This window comes from Neoarius graeffei, chromosome 17, assembly GCF_027579695.1.
Source record: "Neoarius graeffei isolate fNeoGra1 chromosome 17, fNeoGra1.pri, whole genome shotgun sequence".
NCBI lineage: Eukaryota > Metazoa > Chordata > Actinopteri > Siluriformes > Ariidae > Neoarius > Neoarius graeffei.
Genome location: NC_083585.1, coordinates 39,253,402 through 39,276,342, shown reverse-complemented (window position 1 = coordinate 39,276,342; position 22,941 = coordinate 39,253,402). Strand labels below are relative to the sequence as shown.

The window sequence follows — 22,941 nt, the reverse complement described above, 5'->3', positions numbered from 1 at the left end:
CATGCTTACAACATTTAATCATGCTTTATGTATTACTTATAGATAAAAGATGCACACAGTCAGTCAAAAGAACACCGTAAAAGCACTTTTGTTGACATTTTTATTCCGTGAATTACCCACGGAGGCAGAACCATGGGGGAGCAGCCAGTGCTGGCCGGAAGTGGCGTACAGTCGTTGATTCCGGGTTATCAAGTGCGAGTAAAAAAGCAGTGTTCTGTGGGTTGAGATTCCCAGTTCCCAGTCAAGTAACTTCAGAAGATGTTGAATAAATATATATCTAATTCTTGTAATAGATCTTTATGGCACATGTCTGTTATTTCATGGCATTATGTGCAAGTAGATTTGGTTGTACTTTAGGGTCGAGAGCTTCGCCGGCGATCCTCGGCAGGTTTAGAATGAGTAGGTCATGTACTGAGATAAATATCTTCGAGGTTTTTTTTAATCATACAAGCATGATAAACATATTGACAAACTTTATACTTGACACTTTCCTATGTGCCCACTGCCAAATAATATTATAGTTTTTAAATTACCTAAATTAAGGGCGGCACGGTGGTGTAGTGGTTAGCGCTGTCGCCTCACAGCAAGAAGGTCCTGGGTTCGAGCCCCAGGGCCGGCGAGGGCCCTTCTGTGTGGAGTTTGCATGTTCTCCCCGTGTCCGCGTGGGTTTCCTCCGGGTGCTCCGGTTTCCCCCACAGTCCAAAGACATGCAGGTTAGGTTAACTGGTGACTCTAAATTGACTGTAGGTGTGAATGTGAGTGTGAATGGTTGTCTGTGTGTCAGCCCTGTGATGACCTGGCGACTTGTCCAGGGTGTACCCCGCCTTTCGCCCATAGTCAGCTGGGATAGGCTCCAGCTTGCCTGCGACCCTGTAGAACAGGATAGAGCGGCTAGAGATAATGAGATGAGATGAATTACCTAAATTAGATGAAACATAAAACATCTCACCTTACTTGGTCACACCGGAGCACGCAGTTCCGCATTCATAAAAGACTAATCACATGCCCTGTGTCCCAAACCGCTCCCTACTCACTATATAGTGAGGACGCCATTTTGTAGTGCTTCTCGAAATGATAGGATTATTACACCCTATATATTGCACTCACAGGGAGGAGGAAGTAGTGAATGAATAAGCGATTTCGGACAAAGGGATGGTGACGGCATGATAATCACTTTCACTCTTTCGGTTTCGATTGGTTTCTCTTTTGCAGTGGGAACGCCCACCGTAAACAGGATAAAATCTGTCTGACATCCCATTAGGGAATATAGGGATATATTTGGGCTATTTGGAGGTAAAGCTTGTTCCACAAACATGTTGTGAAGATCAGACTTTGATAGATCCCTGTTCTTTAAATAAAACAGGGTGCCTACTCACACCTGATTGTCATCCCATGGATTGAAAACACCTGACTCTAATTTCACCTTCAAATTAACTGCTAATCCTAGAGTTCACATACTTTTGCCACTCACAGATATGTAATATTGGATCATTTTCCTCAATAAATAAATGGCCAAGTATAATATTTTTGTCTCATTTGTTTAACTGGGTTCTCTTTATCTACTTTTAGGACTTGTGTGAAAATCTGATGATGTTTTAGGTCATATTTATGCAGAAATATAGAAAATTCTAAAGGGTTCACAAACTTTCAAGCATCACTGTATCATACGTGATCTTTTGAAATAGCTAGTAATTAAAATTCACTACTGGTACACTTTAATGGAGTTAAATCTCGGAATAACTACAGCTTGTATAGAAAGTTGAACGGATTCTCTAGCAAGACATGGTCGTTTTGTTCTATTGTGGAAAAGAAATCTGGTGATAATGTTAACCCTTTAATAATAACCCTAGCACATTTTTTTCATAACATGCTTTTCAGTGACCTAAAGACGCTTCCAGATGTTTTAACTCTTTGTTAAACTTTGTGTTTAATACAGAGTTAGACATAGACATAAGCAAGAGAAACCAAAAAACAGGTGAGGAAAACAGAAAACAATAAACATCCAATCAGAATGAGCAAAGTTGCAGAAATATTGAAGGCTTGGGAAATCATGTGGGTTTTGAGATAAGCTTGAAACGAGACCGTCAGTGACAGCGTAGCTCACTCTGGCCCCCGTCTAGTCCAGAAGGGACAATCTAAAATGGGTCACCTTGAGCAATAAATGTTGCAAGCTATATACACCTATATACAAGTTACATATAGAAGCTATATACACCCGAGGAATACCGACCTATTTGCCAGAAAGAATCCAAAACGCTTAGGAATTGACCAAGAACAAGCGATTTTTGTTGAACTGGTCATTAAGGCTTAATTCGTCCATAACTTCATTAATAATTGTAATGAAGCAAACCTGGGTAGAAGTTATATGCACCCTAGGTACTCCTACCGTACCTTCATTCCAGAAATAATCAAAATCGGTGAAGAGTTGAGGAAGAAGAAGCTACTTGTGTGGAAATTGCTCGTTAGGGCTTAATTACTCCTTGCCTTCATTATTAATTACAATTATGCAAATTTGAGTAGAAGCTATATGCACCCCAGGCTGACCTACCCTCCTGCCAAAAGAATAAAAATCGGTGAAGATTTGAGAGAGAAGAAGCGATTTTCATGAAATGTGGACAAAGACGATCGGACGATGGACACCACATGATGGCAAAGATCATTGCCTGTCAGCCGGATGAGCTAATAAGGAGAATGATTGATTGGGATTGTCTTTGTCTAAAACCACACCAGGATTCTTAGGTGGGGTTTACATTAGACCGTATCAGCGGATCATCAGATTAACGTTTTTAAAAACGATTAGCGTGCACACAGCAACGCCAATACACGATTCGCGTGCACACAGCAACGCCAATACACGGATACGCTAATCACATGACTAATTCGGCACGTAAGTTGAAATGTGTCAGTGCGGCTCATCGCTTCCTCCTCAGTGGCTGCGCTCCAAATCACTCTGCCCTGAACAGCGAGTGCCCTCTGGAGGGTGCGCACTCCGGCCCTGCAGAGCTCAGAGCGCGCGAGTGTAGTGCACGAGCAGTGATTCGGGACTGAGCCGCTGTGCGCAAGTCACTTACCACTTGCAAGTGGAAGGATGGCAAGCCTAAAGACAATCATAACTACACAATGGGCAGTATTTGCATCAGTATTTGCAGTATTTTCATACTTTTATACTCTTTAATGAAAGGTGATACAAGGCGGGAGTCCACGCCGTTTTTCAGCAGTCGCGGCACATGACCAACGCCAGCGAATCAGGAAGGTGGATGTCACAGTGACGTTGTCCAATGACGACGCCAGCTAGAGCTCAGCACAGCGTATCCGCGTATTCTCAATGTTTACACAGCACCGGATCAGACACGATCTGGATTGAATACGTGGACCCTGGCGGATTCCCGTTTCCCGGCGTTTCCAGGCGTTTTAATGTAAACGGACAGTGCATCTGCGAAGAAAACGAGACAGATACGGTCTAATGTAAACTTGGCCTCAGCCATGTGTACTGCATGGACCTGAATGGTGTCCGTGATGATTGACAGATCCACCAGAGGAGAGTTTTCCACTGGTAAATCTGTTTTGTCCAGTTTAAGTTTCTGATGTCACACGCTCATTGGATTTCAAGTGGACAGTTCATCTAACCACATGTTTTAGGGAGAAAACCAATGTGGACATGAGGAGAACATGGGGAAACCTCAGTTTAAATAGTTGCCTGAAGTCAAGATTGTGCCATCGTGCCAGCTAGTAACGGTTCAGTCATGAGAAAATGTCTGCTATGAACAACAGCATCCTGTAAGTCTCATCTCATTATCTGTAGCTGCTTTATCCTGTTCTACAGGGTCGCAGGCAAGCTGGAGCCTATCCCAGCTGACTATGAGCGAAAGGCGGGGTACACCCTGGACAAGTCGCCAGGTCATCACAGGGCTCATCCTGTAAGTTGTACAAAAAAAATGTATTTAAAATTATACCAATTCTCACTAAGGTGAACACACACATGGCCCTAACCCTTCCTGATTAATCAGACTTCTGTCCCTGTCAGAGTGATGCGTTTCTCTTATCCTGTGCGAAATTAGGATGTCTTATTAGGAAAAGCCGATCAGGCATGCATTAAGTTTTGCCAGATTGTATCTGATTACCACTTTGAAATTCTATTGCTTCTAATGGATAATGTTACAAAAGCCCTCTAATTTAGCAAGTGCCCTTCCCTGCAGCTCTGGTAGATTGAAATGTAATAGAAATAATTAACTGGAGACTGGAATGAGGTGCATCACCAAGGACGAGAAGAAGGGAAACCGTGTTTCTTGGTCTTGCAGAGCAACTCTGTATATAAGTCAGCTCTGTCTGCAGCACTGTCTCTGTCTAATCAATTCTAATATTATTATAAATTACAGTACGTCTGTGTTTTATGTCAATAGGATAGGATTCCCACACAACAGGAAGTGTAATTCAATCTGTGTTTTATGTTAATTGGCGGAGATGAGGTTGGTGTGTAACAGCAGGAGATAAAGAGATAGACGTTTGTCCCATTCAGCCTTTTCTCTGCTAGTCATCAGGGGGTCCTGATTCTCGAACTGAAACTCTTTGGACTTTGTCCCATTTTTGTGTTTTCAAACTAATTGCTCTCAGTGGGTTTGTGCATGAGTGAAGATTCTGAAGTGCAATATGTTTTTTTTTCCCCCCTTCACTTTACAACCCTGGGCTAGCAAAGTTTGATCATACTGATGTTAACGTGGAAGTAAAAGGGAAACACTTGACATGTTGGGAGCATGTATGTTTTATCTTTGACAAGCTTGATAATTTAGAGAATTTTATAAATGCTTGAATGTCTTAAAAATGCTTGATTCGGGATTTGGAATCAGATTTTTTTTTGGTGGAGTTATGTCAGGAGTTATGCTTTTTAATCTGATCTGAGCATTATTGATTATTGAGGGCCTAAGTATCAGAGTCTTACCTGCTCTCTGATATTACATTCTTACATCATGCTGCCAGTTCAGCTTAAATTGGCCAGAAAGTTGCAGGCTGTGGTGCTTGCAGAATCGACCAGATAAGTTAAAGGTGCTGACTTCCGGGCAAAATGTTCTATTTCTATTGCTGTTGGAGTTTTGAGAGGTTTCACTGCTGCACACACCATGTATCCTATGTGTAAATGTTTTGCCGAGATAAAAAGCATCCTGCATTTTACAGTTCCAGAGATTGCCAAAGCAAGAGAGCAGCAATATCACGTGACCACCGTGGGGCGTTTGACCTATTTTTAACCAAAACAAGTCGGCACGGACAAACACGGCGGACTCAGCTCTCCCGCCAGCTAAAAGCCAGCAGAAAAGAAAAGTGAGTGCCTGCTTAGTGAGTGCAACTGCAAGATAGAGTAAGGTTAGATGACGTGTCATTTTTCTGGACAGATAGCTACATCATTTTAGCTAGCGCTTCACGATCTCAGCCTTAGAATATATGGGCTCGACTCGCCGGTAGTGAGTATGGAGTTCTACACCTAATGTTTTGATCTTACAGAGAAAGAAACGAGAACACAAAAGCAGTAAGAGAGAAAAGATGTAGTCGTCTTTTGTTTCACAGATCTATTCATGAATGTCAACCACAAATTACATGCCTGCAACTCAAAACTCTCCAAAGTCGATGCAGAGTCACGATGTTTTCTGCACGTCGCCATGTTGGTGTGACGCAGTTCCATGGTTATGCTAATTAGTTAAAGCTCTTTGCATTCGGCTGTTTCCATAGGACCGTACTGTTTACCTCAAGAGGGTAGGATATTCAGTCCCACTCAGCACATCAGAATGATCACATCTCATCCACATGATATTGTTCTTGTGATACATAGGAAAATGCCATGTACAATAAAAATTTTTTGAGAATTTCAGATGACTTTGCAGTCAGCACCTTTAAGCTTTTTTGTTAAGAATAACAAAAGTGTACTAGCTAGCGTTGTTTCAAGGTGTATAAAATCAGAATAGATTTATTCTAGTTAAATGTAGTTATGCCTTTTCTTTAAACTCTAATATTTATGCCAACAATCACATACAACAAGCTGAAATGTTGGCCTGTGTTATAACTGGGGGGGGGGGGGGATCTAAATATCCACCTTAAAAGAGCTGTAAAAATTACTTTATTCTAGAAAATTCTGAATCTTGTAATGTCGCTAAATGACCATGTACAGTGGCATGCAAAAGTTTGGGCACCCTTACTGAAAATGTCTGTTACTGTGAATAGTTAAGTGAGCAGAAGATGAACTGATCACCAAAAGGCATAAAGGTAAAGACGACACCATTTATTTTCAGCGTTTTCTGCAAGATTTGTGTATTATTTTTGTTTTGTACAATTGGAGAGTGAAAAAAGAAAAGGAACACCATGTGAAAGTTTGGGCACCCCAATACATTTGAGTTCTCAGGTAACTTTTTTACCAAGGTTCCAGACCTTCATTAGCTTATTGAGCTGTGGCTTGTTCAAATTCTTCATTAGGAAAGGTCAGATGATGCAGATTTCAAAGCTATATAAATTCTCTGACTCCTCAAACTTGTCCCTAAAATCAACAGCCATGGGCTCCTCTAAGCAACTCCCTCGCATTCTGAATAATAAAATAAGCAAACATCACACCATCTGTAAAAAAGTTGAAGTTAAAAAGAGGATGGGTCCTACAATAAGACGATGATCCAAAAACACACCTCAAAATCTACAATGGAATACCTCAAGAGTCACAAGCTGATGGTTTTGCCCTGGCCCTCACAGTCCCCTGACCTAAACATCATTGAAAATCTGTGGATAGACCTCAAAAGAGCAGTGCATGCAAGACAGCCCAAGAAACTTGTAGAACTGGAAGCCTTTTGCAAGGACGAATGTGTGAAAATCCCCCAGGTAAGAACTGAAAGATTATTAGCTGGCTACAAAAAGTGTTTACAAGCTGTGATACTTGCCAAAGGGAGTGTTACTAGGTACTAACCATGCAGGGTGCCCAAACTTTTGCTTCGGGCCCTTTTCCTTTTTTGTCATTTTGAAAATGTAAAAGATGAAAATAAAAATTGTTTTTGCTTAAAATATAAAGGGAATGAGTCATCTTTAACTTTGTGCCTTTTGGAGATCATTTCATCTTCAACTTGCTTAACTGTTCACAGTAACAGCAATTTTGACCAGGGGTGCCCAAACTTTTGTATACCACTGGATCTTGTCTGCTAATTTTCTTTTTCTATGTCTATCCAGGGTTTTCACCCCAAAATAATGGCCATATTTTAATAATAATTTCAATTTATAAAGCGCCTTTCTCAAAACCCAAGGTCGCGTTACAATTATGGGGGGGGGGGAGTCCACCAAATAGAGGTCAGGATGTCATTCCAATGGTGTAGCAGCCACAGTCCCACCAAAAGGCGCACACCATGGATCCATAAAGTGAGCACAGACACACCACCACACAGAGCGCTGGTATGTCCCAAACCGCCTGCACAGTCACCGCGACGCCACCGAGCAACATCGCTCAGAACATCACGCCGAGCACTAAAGCACTGCTGCACAGAGCGCTGGACAACCACAATGTTAAAATGAGCAATGAGCTCACTGCAGTCCATAGCTAGGAGCACAGGCATCACCCACGGTGAACCAAGGCCTGGAGGGAACCAACGCTCAAAACTGGGTCCGGAGCTACACCACAACTGGCGGACAAAAACACTCAAAGAAAAACAAACATCAAACTACACAAATAATGAATGAATGAATGACGCTCCGGTGAGAAGCGGCAGCCAGAATGCGCACGACATACTCTCAACAGGAAACGGAAAATGAGAGTCTTGCTTTTAAATGGTCATGTCAATAAGATAGCTATTCAGCATGTATAAGACTTGCGTATGTGTATATCCCTCAGAACTCTCCCTTAGCGTCAGTCATGCGGTAGCTGGAAAATGCAAATGTAGCCTTCTTCTAGTTCTGTTGTTGTGTCTAAAGTGATTTGTTTGTTTGCAGTTCACCTGCTATCTCTTTCTTTATCATGCCCTTATTGATTGCGCATCTGTGGGGTAATAAAAAGTTTTCCCTGCCTTTCACTTTCCTGTCCATCCCTAGTTACAGACAACCTGTCAGGCTGAACTTTCCACTAAGCCTGATAACTCTGAGTTAGACTATGAAGTCAGAAAAAGTTTGCCCCTACTGTAAAATGTATAGACAGCAGTTTGGCTGGAAAGCAGTTTGCCTCCTTTAAAAATCCAAACGAGTACAGTGTGTCTTCTGGGTTCCCTACAAACCATACACCCCACCCCAAACCCATACCCTCATGATGCCTAGGCTAGAATGTCTGAATGTTGGTCCAAGATGAGGTGCGTTCTGAAAATTGACAGCAAGTGTAGACACTCGTTTTCCTCACAGGATGTTGATGGTCCACAAGAATTGTTTTTTCACGCATTTATAACTATTCAGTCTTGATAACTGCCTGGGGCAGTTATCAAGACTGAACAGGTTCATTTGAGCAGATATTGTATTGACTTTTATAAATATGAGGAAAGCTTATGCTATGCTCAAATACAGTTGTGTTTACCAGACTAGTCCAAATAAACCATGCTCCCTCGAGGTATTTATGACTTTCGAAGTTGAAATTTGCTAATAGTTTTCAAGTTGATGTTTATGGTGTCAGCTGTGAAGGTCTGCTTTGCTAAGCCTTTGCTCAATGCTACATGTGATTATTGGGTAATTTTAGTTGTATGGAGTGTTTACTTAGAAATTTATCAACATATCTGAGGGAAAGGTTGATATTCCTGGTAGTTCTGCCTCATTTCCATTGTCTTCTGATTTATATTTTACATGTAAAAGACATGCTAGCTAGCCAAAATGTAAGCTACAGTCATTCGCTAGTTTATCTAGTTTAGCACCATGTCGTATATGGGATGTCTGTATTTCCCAGTTGTTTACAAGAGTATTTTCTAGGGCTTTATTACTTCTCATCTCATCTCTTTATCTGTAGCCGCTCTGTCCTGTTCTACAGGGTCGCAGGCAAGCTGGAGCCTATCCCAGCTGACTATGGGCGAGAGGCGGGGTACACCCTGGACAAGTCGCCAGGTCATCACAGGGCTGACACATAGACACAGACAACCATTCACACTCACATTCACACCTACGCTCAATTTAGAGTCACCAGTTAACCTAACCTGCATGTCTTTGGACTGTGGGGGAAACCGGAGCACCGGGAGGAAACCCACACGGACACGGGGAGAACATGCAAACGCCACACAGAAAGGCCCTCGCCGGCCACGGGGCTCGAACCCGGACCTTCTTGCTGTGAGGCGACAGCGCTAACCAATACACCACCGTGCCGCCCGGCTTTATTACTTGGAAAAGTACATATACTGTGTGTTCACATTCCCATTTCAAATTCACAACATCCATCTGAACATTACAAAAGTCTTCAGAGCATGCTTTTAGCTTCATGTGAAGCAAGTCTTTGATGTGAAGTGTCTGTTTTTGTTCTGGCTTTTCAGCCAACCTGATCATTTTAAACAAGGCTGTGCCATAACTAATTAACTTCAATGAACTTAAATGCCGAATAGTTGACAAATATAATTACTCGACTCATTTGTATTTCAAGCCTTTCAGTTCTGTATAATGTTTTGCCTGTTGCATCTGAATGAGGAAGCTACACATACAGATGGTAGATTTATAAGATCGTAACAAGATTTTAGTTTTTCAGATGATTGTTGTTCCTGGGAGTCTTGTTTCTCGTAGATACAAACCTGACTTTCACAAGTTCAGTGTGGAATTTACATTGTGGGTATCCCAAGGGTCTTGCAGATGTAAAATGCATGACTGACAGTCCTGCAGTGTTTTGTGTGTGTTTGTTAGGGATGGTAAGATTCACCAATTCACATTAGTGCATTCAAAAGGTCACGATGCGATTGCCCCAATTAAAAAAAAAAAGTATGCCTTGGATACAATTTGGGATGAAATTGGGATACATTGTTTCTTGCATCTTTGATTCATTAAAATGGGATTTATTAATGTATAATTATTAGTAGAGGCCCTATGATTTCATTATTTAGAAATGTGATCCAAACATCCATCCATCATCTGTAGCTGTTTATCCTGTTCTACATCGTTGCGGGCAAGCTGGAGCCTATCCCAGCTGACTATGGGCGAGAGGCGGGGTACACCCTGGACAAGTCGCCAGGTCATCGCAGGGCTGACACATAGACACAAGCAACCATGCACACTCACACCTACGGTCAATTTAGAGTCACCAGTTAACCTAACCTGCATGTCTTTGGACTGTGGGGGAAACCGGAGCACACGGACACAGGAAGAACATGCAAATGCCACACAGAAAGGCCCTCGTCGGCTGCTGGGTTCGAACCCAGGATCTTCTTGCTGTGAGGTGACAGCACCAACCACTACACCACCGTGCCGCCCCATGATCCAAACATTTTTACCATATATCAGATTGACAATAATTTGATATTTTTATATTGATTCCTCCTCTCGAAACTGTTTCTTAAGCACCACTCTCATCACCACTGCAGTCAGTGACAAATTCTCACCAAGTCTCAAATGGGTTGGAGGCGTGGCTCCAATTGGATTGCAAGATAAAAGTCCATGTTAGTTTACTTTTTTTTTTTTTTTACATTTAAAGGTTATTTTTGTTTTTTATTATTAATATAGAAACGGCACCACTGCTTTCTGCTTACTGTTGAGTTAGCCCACCTGCTGAAAGTGTAAAGCACATGCATCTGCTGGCAGGAGTTACAGCACATTTGAATTATGCTTTGTTAATCCTGAGCATCCTTAAATTGCTTAACTGTTAAATGTTAAGAAGAACCAAAGAAGAAATAATCAAATATGCCATACTCCAGTTGAAATTATGGATTCTCTGAGGTGACTGGCATAGTGTGATTTTGTGAGGGGCACAGTCTGAAGAAAATAGCACTGTGCCAGTTACCGAAGAGAATCCATAATTACTGGTGCCTCTCAGTGCATGGTATATTTGATTTATATCCCTCATCAATAAATTCCAGACTAAAAGTGTTGACGTTTAACTTTTGTTGAAGAGATTGAATCTTGGTATAAACTTACTGGAGGCAGCCATGTTTGTGGTTTACGTCCGAGCATCCTTCAGCCTGTGCGTGTGCAATGTACCATACGATCATTTTTTTTTTTCGCTCGCTAGCTAGCTAACTAGCTAGCCAGCCATGCTATCACCTGCCTCACCAGGCATGATCATGATATGTAGATCTACACACACACACAAACGCTCGTGGAGCCATAGCTGTGACTCGAGTCGGTTACTAAACCGTTATTTTTGGTATTTGAAAAAGAGACCAAGCAGTACATAAAAACAATTACTAACTCACTAAATCAGAAAGCTGTTAAAACTATTGATTTGTGTTCAGTTGAAAATCCCCTTGGCTGAAATGTTAATGTTTTTGTTTCGATTTTATTAATGACTTCTATTTTTGTCTGTCTTTATTGTGTTTATTTATATATATATATATATATATATATATATATATATATATATATATAATATTACACGGTATATCCTACCGTGTAAAGACATTCCACATATATATATATATATATATATATATATATATATATATATATATAAAGAAAAAACCCTCTAGTTGGCCGTATAGCTTGAAATTGTGACAACAGTTCATGATATATCCAGGATATACCATGACTGACTCACAGTATATCCCCCCCCCCTTTTTTTTTTTTGATGTCACGAGATACATTCCTTTATCAGTGGTGAAACTATTTTACGTCACGTGAACCATCCTTGGCCGATCCCTGCACAGGAGTTTTTTTGATGAGGGATATAAAATCAAACTATTTGTGCCATATTGAATTGGATAGCATTGTATTATTTTGCAGTGCATCTCATCACATTGAATCTCATTGTGTTGAATCAAGTCATGTCAAATCACACTACATTGCTATACGGGTGAATGATATTGTATCACATTAAAGTCACTTCATATGTATCTTGAATGTAATAGATCATTGGCAATGCATCAAGATGGGTATTGACTCGGCCTCAGTGATGCTGGATCCCACACAGCAAGTTGTATTCTTTTTTTTTTAAAAGGAAAATAACATCTTTGAAACTTTATTTATATATTTTTTGGGAATCTGGATTCCAGTCTGGTGGGTAATTGTGGCCAGGCAATAATAATGGAATTCATTGCAGACATACACACACATACTAGGGAGTTGTTTTTGAACAAAAAGCACCTAGTAGCAGTTTGCAGACCACATTTGGATGGTACATGGCTGTTCAATAAGAGAGTAGTGTTCATTCATCATTTGTAGAGAAGATTTTATTACTTTCCACCATCTCCTCTACTCCACTGTAATCCTGACCTTGAGGCACATTATCGCTCAGTGGAGCTGCAGTAAGACTGCCGAGCAGGGGACCGCAGCAGGGAGATGAAAGCTAGCTCTACTGAAATCAAAGACATTGCCAGATGCCTGTGTGTATTAGACCTGAGAATAAGCTCATGGAAAGAATGGGAAGTAAGGATGAGAAGCGTGCATCCATAAAGCAGTGTGGGACTCAAGTCTCCAATCAGAATATTAAATATTGTTTTGCTTTCTCCACAAAAATGGTGATGTGTGTCCTTTCTTTGGCATGTTTTCATCACAGATCTTAAAGGAATTCAAGGATGAAGACTGGAACATGGGCAACATCGTGTACACTCTAACCAACAGGCGCTACAGCGAGAAATGCATTGCGTATGCCGAGAGCCACGACCAGGTAGCGCCTCCATAACCTCCATTCCCAGGCAGGGCGGAGAGGACCAAATGTAATCAATGTGTTATTTGGGATGGAAATTGGTGTCACCATAGGTTGAGGGACTCTAGGGGAGAGGGCCAAATTAGAAACCATCATGTCTGCTTCATTTGTGCACTCACACATGCTCTACAGCTTAAAGTTATTTTATTTATTTTCTTCACCACCACCATCATCATTGTCATCATCATCATCATGAGACAACAGATACAGGTGCTCATATCCTACAGTGCCAGTTTATCATCCTTATACATGTTTTTACTGAAACCATCACCTGGGGACAGTTACTCATATCCTATTATATGGAACATGAAATCCAGTGCATTTCATGAGTAAGAGAGTGAGATCAAAATATTTTTATAATATGCTAAAGCTCTGTGAAGCAGATGATGAGGCAGAAATGTGACTTGTATGGGAACTTTAAAGGAGATATGCAGAGCCGTGGCCTCATTTTTTGTTTATAAATGCCTCGAGACCTCAAGAATGGCATTGGAATAATTTTAAGCATTAACAATAAATCTAATATAGTAATTTTTACAATTAAAATAATTTGTATAGGTCACTGTCTGAGTGAATGACCTTGACATTTGTGACATCGCAGCAGGAAGGCTATCGGTCTCATGGCCATTTCCGCTATAGTAGAACACAGAGCTAACTGCAACTTCGATCTTCCGTTTTGAGCTAATTTATCTCCATGCCACGTAGAGGTGTTGCTGGTGGGTGCAGCAACACGACAGAAGGTGGATTTATGTTGCATTCATGGCCCAAGAATGTTCAAACTGCAAAGATTTGGACGCGTTTTGCAAGAAATTCACGGGCACATTTTACTGAGGACTCGTACGAAACCTCTGATCTGTTGAGGAGTGTTGGCTATAAGCCCGTATTGAAAGAGGGTGCAGTACCAACAATTAAAGGAAAAGAAAACTACAAGAAAAGGAAAGTAAGTTCAGTTGCACCAGTTCTCCCGGAGCGTGAGCCGAGCAGTAGTGGCGGAGTACTCAGTATGGAGAAAATAAAGAATGAGTGGACCAGTCATCAGATTTCTCCGCTGGATATGCTTGCCTCAGCAGCAATATCTTGCCCTTACGTGGAAGAAGCGAATGAACAAAGAACTGAAAGTCAGATTGTTTCAAAACAATCGGCCACAAGATCGGCCTTCAAGAAGCGAGAACACAGGCGGGTAAGACGCAATTCTTGTTTGGTTACATCACAACAAGAGTTTATTTGTATAGCGTTTTTAACAATAAACATTATTGCAAAGCAGCTTTACACAATTTGAACGACTTAAAATATGAGCTAATTTTATCCCTAATCTATCCCCAACGAGCACGCCTGTGGCGACGGTGTCAAGGAAAAACTCCCTCAGACGACATGAGGAAGAAACCTCGAGAGGAACCAGACTCAAAAGGGAACCCGTCCCCATCCGGGCAACAACAGACAACATGACTATAACATTAACAGTCCTAACATAAACCCCCCACCGACGGAAACCCGAGCGCAAAACCATTCATGACAACCGTAGTCCCAAAGTCAGCAACACTCGTTATGTACCTGCATTTAGATTAATACATGTATTGTGCATTTAAGTTACCGGTATAAGATTATTTAATTTGCTTCAGAATGTGATTGTCTCAGTTCATCTGATTATTTAATTAACCTTTTACGTTTTATCAGTGAAAATGCATGCATGTACATGTATGCTGCATAAGTTATAACACCTATCCTGTTTTAATGAATCACATGAGACTGTCAGTTCAATTCCATCCAATTCTCTAGACAGCTTTGTTCTCTGGCTTTATTTCGTAAGGTGGGGGCCGACGTGTTACTATCAGATTCACTTTCCGATGGTTCGAACTGATACGGTTCTACGTGTATAGCAGCAGCATGTACACACACTCCAGTTTTATGACTATCACAGTCAGATGTTTTACTATCTGAGGAATCCGAAGAATCTCCAATAAATCCGAACGAAGAGGCCATTGCAACCACTCTCACCTGCCGAGTCTGACTTTGGTCTATAGCTGTCAAAGGCCTCGGCCTTAAAACCGGTTCCTGCAGTGATGTCACGCACTCAGGGCTGGCTGGCTCAGCAGGGCAGCTTGAATGCCAACTTTGCGGTTGATTTTAACTATATATATATGCTATCCACTCAGAAATGTATTTAAAAATAAAGGTTCTGCGTATCTCCTTTAAAGACGCAAGCACCCCAAATTAGTAACTGCAAAGTAAAATAATTAAAGGTCAGTTTCATGGGCTATGAACATGTTGTTGTATGTCTTTTGTTTACAGTATTAGCATATATTAGCAAACTTTTTTTTTTTTTTTAATCAATAATGCATTCTGGAATAGAGGTGCAAATTTGTAATAATCAAAATACTCAGTATATATTGTAATTCCTGAAAGTGTTCTTCCTGCAGCTGTGCTTCACTCTTGTTTATTCGCAAAGCCCGAAATCATGCATTACCTCAGTGATTGAGCTAAATCTTGCATTAGTGAAGTACTCGTCAAATTAGCATTTCCAAATTATTTTATGCATTTGCTTCTTAGTTAATTTGCGCTTCATGTTTCCATTTTTTATAAGTTCCCCATCTTACTGCATGCCAGGAGTACTGGGAAAGTGAAGGTTTTATCGTTTCTCTGTAGTGCATAGGAAGGTCTCCTGCCATGTCTTTTTAAGCTGCCAGTCTCACAGCATTGAGGAGTGTCTCAGAGGAGGGCACTATCTTCTCAGCTGGCTACATGAGTACCGTACATGACCACCTCAGCTTAGTGGAGGAACACAGATGCTCCCTGAGGCTCAGAGCCAATCAGAGTTGTGCTTTGCGATGACCGTAACCTTTGATTCCTCAAGTCTCAGAGCACATCTCTGCTTTGTAGTTAGTGTTTTATTCACAAGTGTGCCACTCAGGGACCCACTGCCTCTTGTGCTATCATCTTCAGACATATTGAAAGCTTAAACAAAAAAATTTTCCACTCATTTTATTGCTGATCACTGTCAAATTCGCTGTCAAAGCTTCTGATGTAACTGAATCAACATCCTTATTAATATGCCAGGCTTAGAGGCACGTTGAGAAATAATAGTGGAGCTTGTAAATTGGCAAGTGAACATGACAGTATGGGAATGAACAATAACACATGTCAGCAGTACTCTCTTCCAAAGATTGTTAAAGATCAGGATTTTTATCAGGATGCCCATTTGCTCAGGGCGACATGGTCGCCCAGTCACTGTTTTACATATAAGATTCTTTTCGTGTTTGTAGGAACAAATTGTGACCAAATTGATTTATTAAATCTAAATGAGAATTTTAGGGATAGAAGCAACTTATGGATTTAAGGCTGATGATGGTTAATAATTTTACAATATCAACCATTTTACTTTTTATTTAATTAATAATAAATTCCTTGACACAGACCAAGGTGTCAAACAAATGACCTGTAGGGACCTATACAGTGTCGATACAAATAACCTGGCCCAATAAAGGTACTATAGTCCAGCCCACCCAATAAAATCAGAATGTTTTAAATTAAAGTTGTCTTGTGAACAGTAATTGAATTCAAATATTTGAAAAAAGACAGACCCTGTGTCCGAAATTGCTCACTCATTCACTACTCCCTGTATAGGGAATTACTATATAGAGGACTATATAGTGAGCTCATTGGTAAAATGAAAAAACGCTTTCGGACACTAGTCCGTCGCGCTGGTATTTACAGTACGACATTACTGTCGCACAGTTAAAACGTGCCAGATCAGCCGGCTGGTAGGTTTTCAAAATAATAAATACATGCATGTATTTTTGTGATAAATCCATATTATACTGAGCGTATTTCCCACATTAATCAATGCAAAGTACCTGCATCTTTCAGTTTTATTAAATCAAGGCTGAATACTTTCTTCCTTGCCACTGCCTTTTATTAAATCCAATTTGAGACTTTTAATTTGATTTCTTTCAGCGCGACCACAATGCATGATGGGATGTATTGCTTTGGTTAGTGACCATCATTGTACACTGCTTTTCGTGATGCATTGTGGGATACTTTTGAGTGCATTATATAGGGTGTAAATAATCCTCACTAAGGTTTTGGACAGCACTACAAAATGGCGTTCCCACTATATAGTGCCCTATATAGTGAGTAGGGAGCGATTTCGGACACAGGGCGAGTCTCTAAACTCAACAATTCTTCATTAGCAAAGTAAAAATTCCATGCTGTATCCACGACTATTTCCAAAAGAGCTAATTTAGGTGTTTTACTGCAACATTGGTGAATACTTATGCAATATACAGTATATTTCTTTATATATTATATACATTTGTACATTCAGAATGTACACTACCGTTCAAAAGTTTAGGGTCACCCAGACAATTTTGTGTTTTCCATGAAAAGTCACACTTTTATTTACCACCATAAGTTGTAAAATGAATAGAAAATATAGTCAAGACATTTTTCTGGCCATTTTGAGCATTTAATCGACCCCACAAATGTGATGCTCCAGAAACTCAATCTGCTCAAAGGAAGGTCAGTTTTATAGCTTCTCTAAAGAGCTCAACTGTTTTCAGCTGTGCTAACATGATTGTACAAGGGTTTTCTAATCATCCATTAGCCTTCTGAGGCAATGAGCAAACACATTGTACCATTAGAACACTGGAGTGAGAGTTGCTGGAAATGGGCCTCTATACACCTATGGAGATATTGCACCAAAAACCAGACATTTGCAGCTAGAATAGTCATTTACCACATTAGCAATGTATAGAGTGGATTTCTGATTAGTTTAAAGTGATCTTCATTGAAAAGAACAGTGCTTTTCTTTCAAAAATAAGGACATTTCAAAGTGACCCCAAACTTTTGAACGGTAGTGTACTATTCAGAGAAATCCCATTAAATCAAAACTTTTAAAAGGAGTTAACAGGCTGCCCCATGTTAATTTGGACAAAGTGTAATGTGGCCTGTTACATAAAATGAATTTGACATCCCTGAAATAGTGGTTCTGTTAAAATAAATATACCATTAGACAACACACAAAGGCACAGAAACATCAACCTCATCAAGTATCTTCGAATATCATGACACAGTAACCGGTTCATACGTTTTCTCACCTGTTACAAGACATCAACTGAATTACTGAGCCGCTCTGAGGCTGTAACGTCTTCCTCAAAGCAACTTGTGATGTGTTGACGCTTACACATGATCTAATCCTTTTTATCAGATTTTATCCAACCCCAACTGATTGCTTAGCTTGACAGCAGGGTTCAATGCCAACTTTGTATCCTCGAATCCAGTCCTAGCTTCAGTGACAGGTGACATCGATAAGCCGGTTTCATAATCATTGCATACTCTCACAACTAATGTACCACATATGTTCAGTTCTCATCATCCTGTGCTTTCTGACAGGCTCTGGTAGGAGACAAGACCCTGGCCTTCTGGCTGATGGATAAAGACATGTACACCAACATGAGTTCCTTAATTCCCATGAACTCTGTCATTGACCGGGGCATTCAACTGCATAAGATGATCCGGCTGCTGACACATGCCCTGGGAGGGGAGGGCTACCTGAACTTCATGGGTGAGTTTTTCTATAGACGCATTCAGGAACTGGGTGTTTTTTTGGTTTTTTTTTAAACTTGTCAGGTTTTTTTTTTTAAAATACGATTATTAAGACTAATTTGTGGCTTGATGCAAGGATGTAATCAATACGACATTGCTCTATTGCTATAATTGTTTTGGATTAGGGTGTCTTCCAAGCAAAGTGGTGCCACTGACTTCTATCAATTAGATAAACTTGATCGCCTAACTGTAATGTACTAGGCGATAGACGTCCACTAGTAGCAACTCAATTAGCTCATCACACACATATTCATTGGATAGTTTAACACAACATTTGTACAATTAGTCATTTTCGTTTTACTTGAAATTTGGTCAGTATCATTTCCATGCTAACAGAAACACCCTGTCTTGCTGCATGTGTATCAAAGAATACCAATGCCTACTAATTACAAGTTTCACTGGTTCTTCTTTTTACATTTCAAAGTCAATTTCAGCATGTAAAGAAATCAAATGCTGTATTTTACATTCGTTTACCCATTATCAATATGCATAAAAGTACTGCTTAGAATTTTATACTGCATATACATTCCGCATGAGCATGCATGAGAGAGCGCTGCTACGTGCTGTTTAAATTTTGAATTATAATGACCACCAAGCTTATTGTTATGATACAGAAACCACAGCTGAGAACGGATGACTGTCTGTCTGTCTACTGTCTTCTCGCATAGAAATTAGACATATTCTATACGTTCTTGCATGGTGTTCTAGCCCCACCTACTGATCAGGTAAATGGCCCATTGGTCACGAGTTTGGCAACATTGTTCTTCTTTTCCCCTCTCGCTAGTAAATGACGATCACTTCAGTATCAGTAGGCTACAAAACATCTGAAATCAGGCTGACTTTATCGAACATTTAGGCAAAGGATCATCTGAATTTCCTGAAATTATGACCGACATGGTGTATGAAGAAGAAGAAAGAAGAAGAAACCTTTGTCACATGCACACTTCAAGCACAGTGAAATTCATCCTCTGCATTTAACCCATCTGAAGCAGTGAACACACACGCGCGCGCACACACACACCCAGAGCAGTGGGCAGCCACACCAGAGCGCCCGGGGAGCAGTCAGGGGTTAGGTACCTTGCTCAAGGGCACTTCGGCCCAAGGCCGCCCCACGTCAACCTAACCTGCATGTCTTTGGACTGTGGGGGAAACCGGAGCACCCGGAGGAAACCCATGCAGATACGGGGAGAACATGCAAACTCCGCACAGAAAGGCCCTCGCCGGCCGCTGGGCTCAAACCCAGAACCTTCGTGCTGTGAGGCAACAGTGCTAACCACTACACCACCGTGCCGCCCCGTATGAATCACAATGTGGAGACAGTTGCATGTAAAAACATGTTTAGTTCATTTTGATTAATCCTGTTTCTTTATTCACTATTTTTGCTAAGAGTTTGGTTGTGTTTATTTACCAACTGTTTGTTACTTTTCAGCTCGCACCTATTCAAGGTGTATGGGGATGTGTTCCCTTGAAGGGAAAAGAAAGTGAAAGAGTTTCAAGATAGAATAATGGAAACATATTATGTCAAAATATTTTCCAAGTCAGGGATATGAATCTTTAATATCCATATTGAGCTGATATCAGTCTTGTCCTATCTGATTAACTGCTACATTTTATACCACATGTACGTGTGCTGTTGACTGACACAATACTAATATTAGATATGAACACTAGACAACTGTGGGTTAAATATAAATTTTAGGTGTGGTAATAGACTATTTTATAAACAGGTAGTGCTTAGCTGTCTGAGTTCTAACCCTAAAATCTATCACTGATCATAGAAAGTAATAAATCTTATTATTTTTTTCGTGGTCCAGTTTCCATCAAATCCTGCGCTCTGACTGGCTGGCGAATGGGTCCGTATCCTATGATACAGACCCCAGTTACGGACCCCGGTTATGGACCTCTGGCGACTCGCTCGTTCACAACAACAAACATAGTAGCATTTTTTGTCATCATTTATTTTCGCATTTCTCAGGAGAATAGCATTAATTTTACAGCATGGATAGCGATAACGACAGTCTTCAGAGTGAAAGTGAGTTTTACTACCCTGAGGAAGAAGAAATAAAAGAAAACATTTCAGGAGAAAGCTTAAAAACCTGTAACTGTTGCTGACGCCAAGCAAAAACATGGCTGAATCCTGAATGACTCAATTTTGTATAAATAGGGGACTACACAGGTGGCAAAATGTAGTTTTTTCCCTGCCGTGGAAGTGTACTTATATACCGAGGAGGAAGCCATTTGCATTACAGCAATCAATGAGGATTCAAAAGAGCGTCTCGCCTCGGCTCGGTTTTCCCTTTTGGGCGCTCTCGTTTTCTGTTAGAATTTGGTAACGAAAAAAATAAAAATATTATTTACCGGCTTAAGGTCGGTCCGTATGGTGAAATACCGTGACCTCGGCCTTGAATACTGACCTCGGCCCAGAGGGCCTCGCTCAGTACTTTCAAGACCTTGGTCACGGTATTTCACCATACGGACCTCCCAGCTGGTAAATAACATACATGCATTTACTACTTTAGGTGGATATGTTACAGGTCAGAATTGTAGGTCAGGTGGAGTTTTTCAACCTAGGTTAGAATTTTTAACCCAGTTCATAATTTGCTACTTGTATTAGAGAGACTTACTATATCTAGGGTTAGGATTTGGCAAGACTTGGTATTTTAAACTGTTTGATGATGTAATAAGACTGGACTCATTAATAAAGTCAAAATGTATATCATTCGTTCCATTGCAATCGTCACTGGTCTATTGGTTAAGATGTTAGGTTAAAAATCAGAAGGTTCTGAGTTTGAATCCTGGTTAAGTATGAAAAAAGATATGTAAAAAAACAATGCTAATTAGGTTGATAGGAATAGACAGGCAGACGAGGAAATATGATGGAGGTGTAGACAGAGAGGAAGTGGATGGAAGAAAGGGAGACAAAAGAAGTGATGGAAAATCCCTTTTAAAGTGCCATTCCACCACTGGATGTATTCTTTGGCATAAAATACAATATATTTTATGACAACATGACTAGACAGAGAAATATTTTAGCTTCAAAATGATATATCAAACATAATTTTTTGACAACGACAAGTATATTAATTTTGCGACCAAAGTCACCTACCCTTTTAATTTCCGCGCGGTAGTGAAACGTGACGTCATCGGCAGGTTCCCCTTCTTGTGTACCACGTCACGTGTGACGTGGCACAGATTATCAGCAATGGCGGATAGAACGCCATTTCCACTTGTCGATTGCTGTGCCGATATTCACCATCGACCGTCTCCTTTGGGCATCACTTGCTATTTTCCTTCGCTTTTTTTCCGAAGCTGACAATTGCGTTCTATCCGCCATTGCTGATAATCTGTGCCACGTCACACGTGACGTGGTACACAAGAAGGGGGACCTGCCGATGACATCACGTTTCACTACCGCGCGGAAATTAAAAGGGTAGGTGACTTTGGTCGCAAAATTAATATACTTGTCGTTGTCAAAAAATTATGTTTGATATATCATTTTGAAGCTAAAAGATGTCTCTGTCTAGTCATGTTGTCATAAAATATATTGTATTTTATGCCAAAAAAATACATCCAATGGTGGAATGGCACTTTAAGAATCTTAGATAATTTTACCTAGGTTGGAAATTATGAACTAGGTTAAAAGTTTTAACCCAGGTTTAAAAAAAAAATAAATCACCTAGGTTGAAATTTTTTGACCTGTAACAGATACAAAGATATAATAATCTAACAGTGTTATGAACAGTGTTAACATTACAAACCCACATGGTGATTAAGTTTAATTCAATAGAGTGGATATAAAAAGTCTACACACCCCTGCTAATATGGCAAGATTTTTATGATTTAAAAAATGAAACCAAGGTAAATCCTGTCAGAACTTATTCCACCTTTGTTGCAAAATTGCAATCTTTACAAATCAGAAACTGTTTACCAAAAAAAAAAACAGAAAAAAAGAAAATCATCCAAAAAAACCTGGTTCCATTAGTGTGCACATGCCTAAACTGATACTTAGTTGAAGCACCTTTTGATTTTATTACAGCACTCAGTCTTTTTGGGTCACAGTCTGTCAGTTTGGCACATCTGGACTTGGCAATTTTTGCCCACTCCTCCTTGCAAAAATTTACCAGATCTGTGAAATTGCGAGGACATCTCCTGTACACAGCTCTCTTCAGGTCACCGCCACAGATTTTCAGTTGGATTAAGGTCCGGGCTCTGGCTGGGCCATTCCAGGACATTGATCCTCTTTTGGTGAAGCCACTGCTTTGATGAGTTAGATAAATAATAATAAGTTAAATTTATATAGCACTTTTCTCATACCCAAGGTCGCTTTACAATTATAAGGAAGGGGGGGTCCACCAAATAAAGGTCAGGATGTCATTCCAATGGTGTAGCAGCCACATTCCCACCAAAAGGCGCATGAAAACAAGTCCCAGTTGTACTGTATGCTTTGGGTTGTTGTCATACTGAAAGGTGAAATTCCTCTTCAGCTTCCTAGCAGATGTTTGAAGGTTTTGTGCCAAAATGGACTGTTATTTGGAGCTATGATTCCATCCACTTTGACTCAAGCCTCAGTTCCAGCTGAAGAA

At 40.4% G+C, this 22,941-nt stretch overlaps 1 protein-coding gene across 1 annotated transcript in view; it reads left to right on the top strand.

Moving 5' to 3' along the window:
• gbe1b (glucan (1,4-alpha-), branching enzyme 1b) overlaps positions 1-22,941 on the top strand; it is a 293,413-nt gene that overhangs the window by 153,048 nt on the left and 117,424 nt on the right. The window contains 2 exon segments of the mRNA XM_060898133.1: positions 12,611-12,721; positions 18,146-18,317. Of these exon segments, the coding sequence (XP_060754116.1) occupies positions 12,611-12,721; positions 18,146-18,317 (283 nt within the window).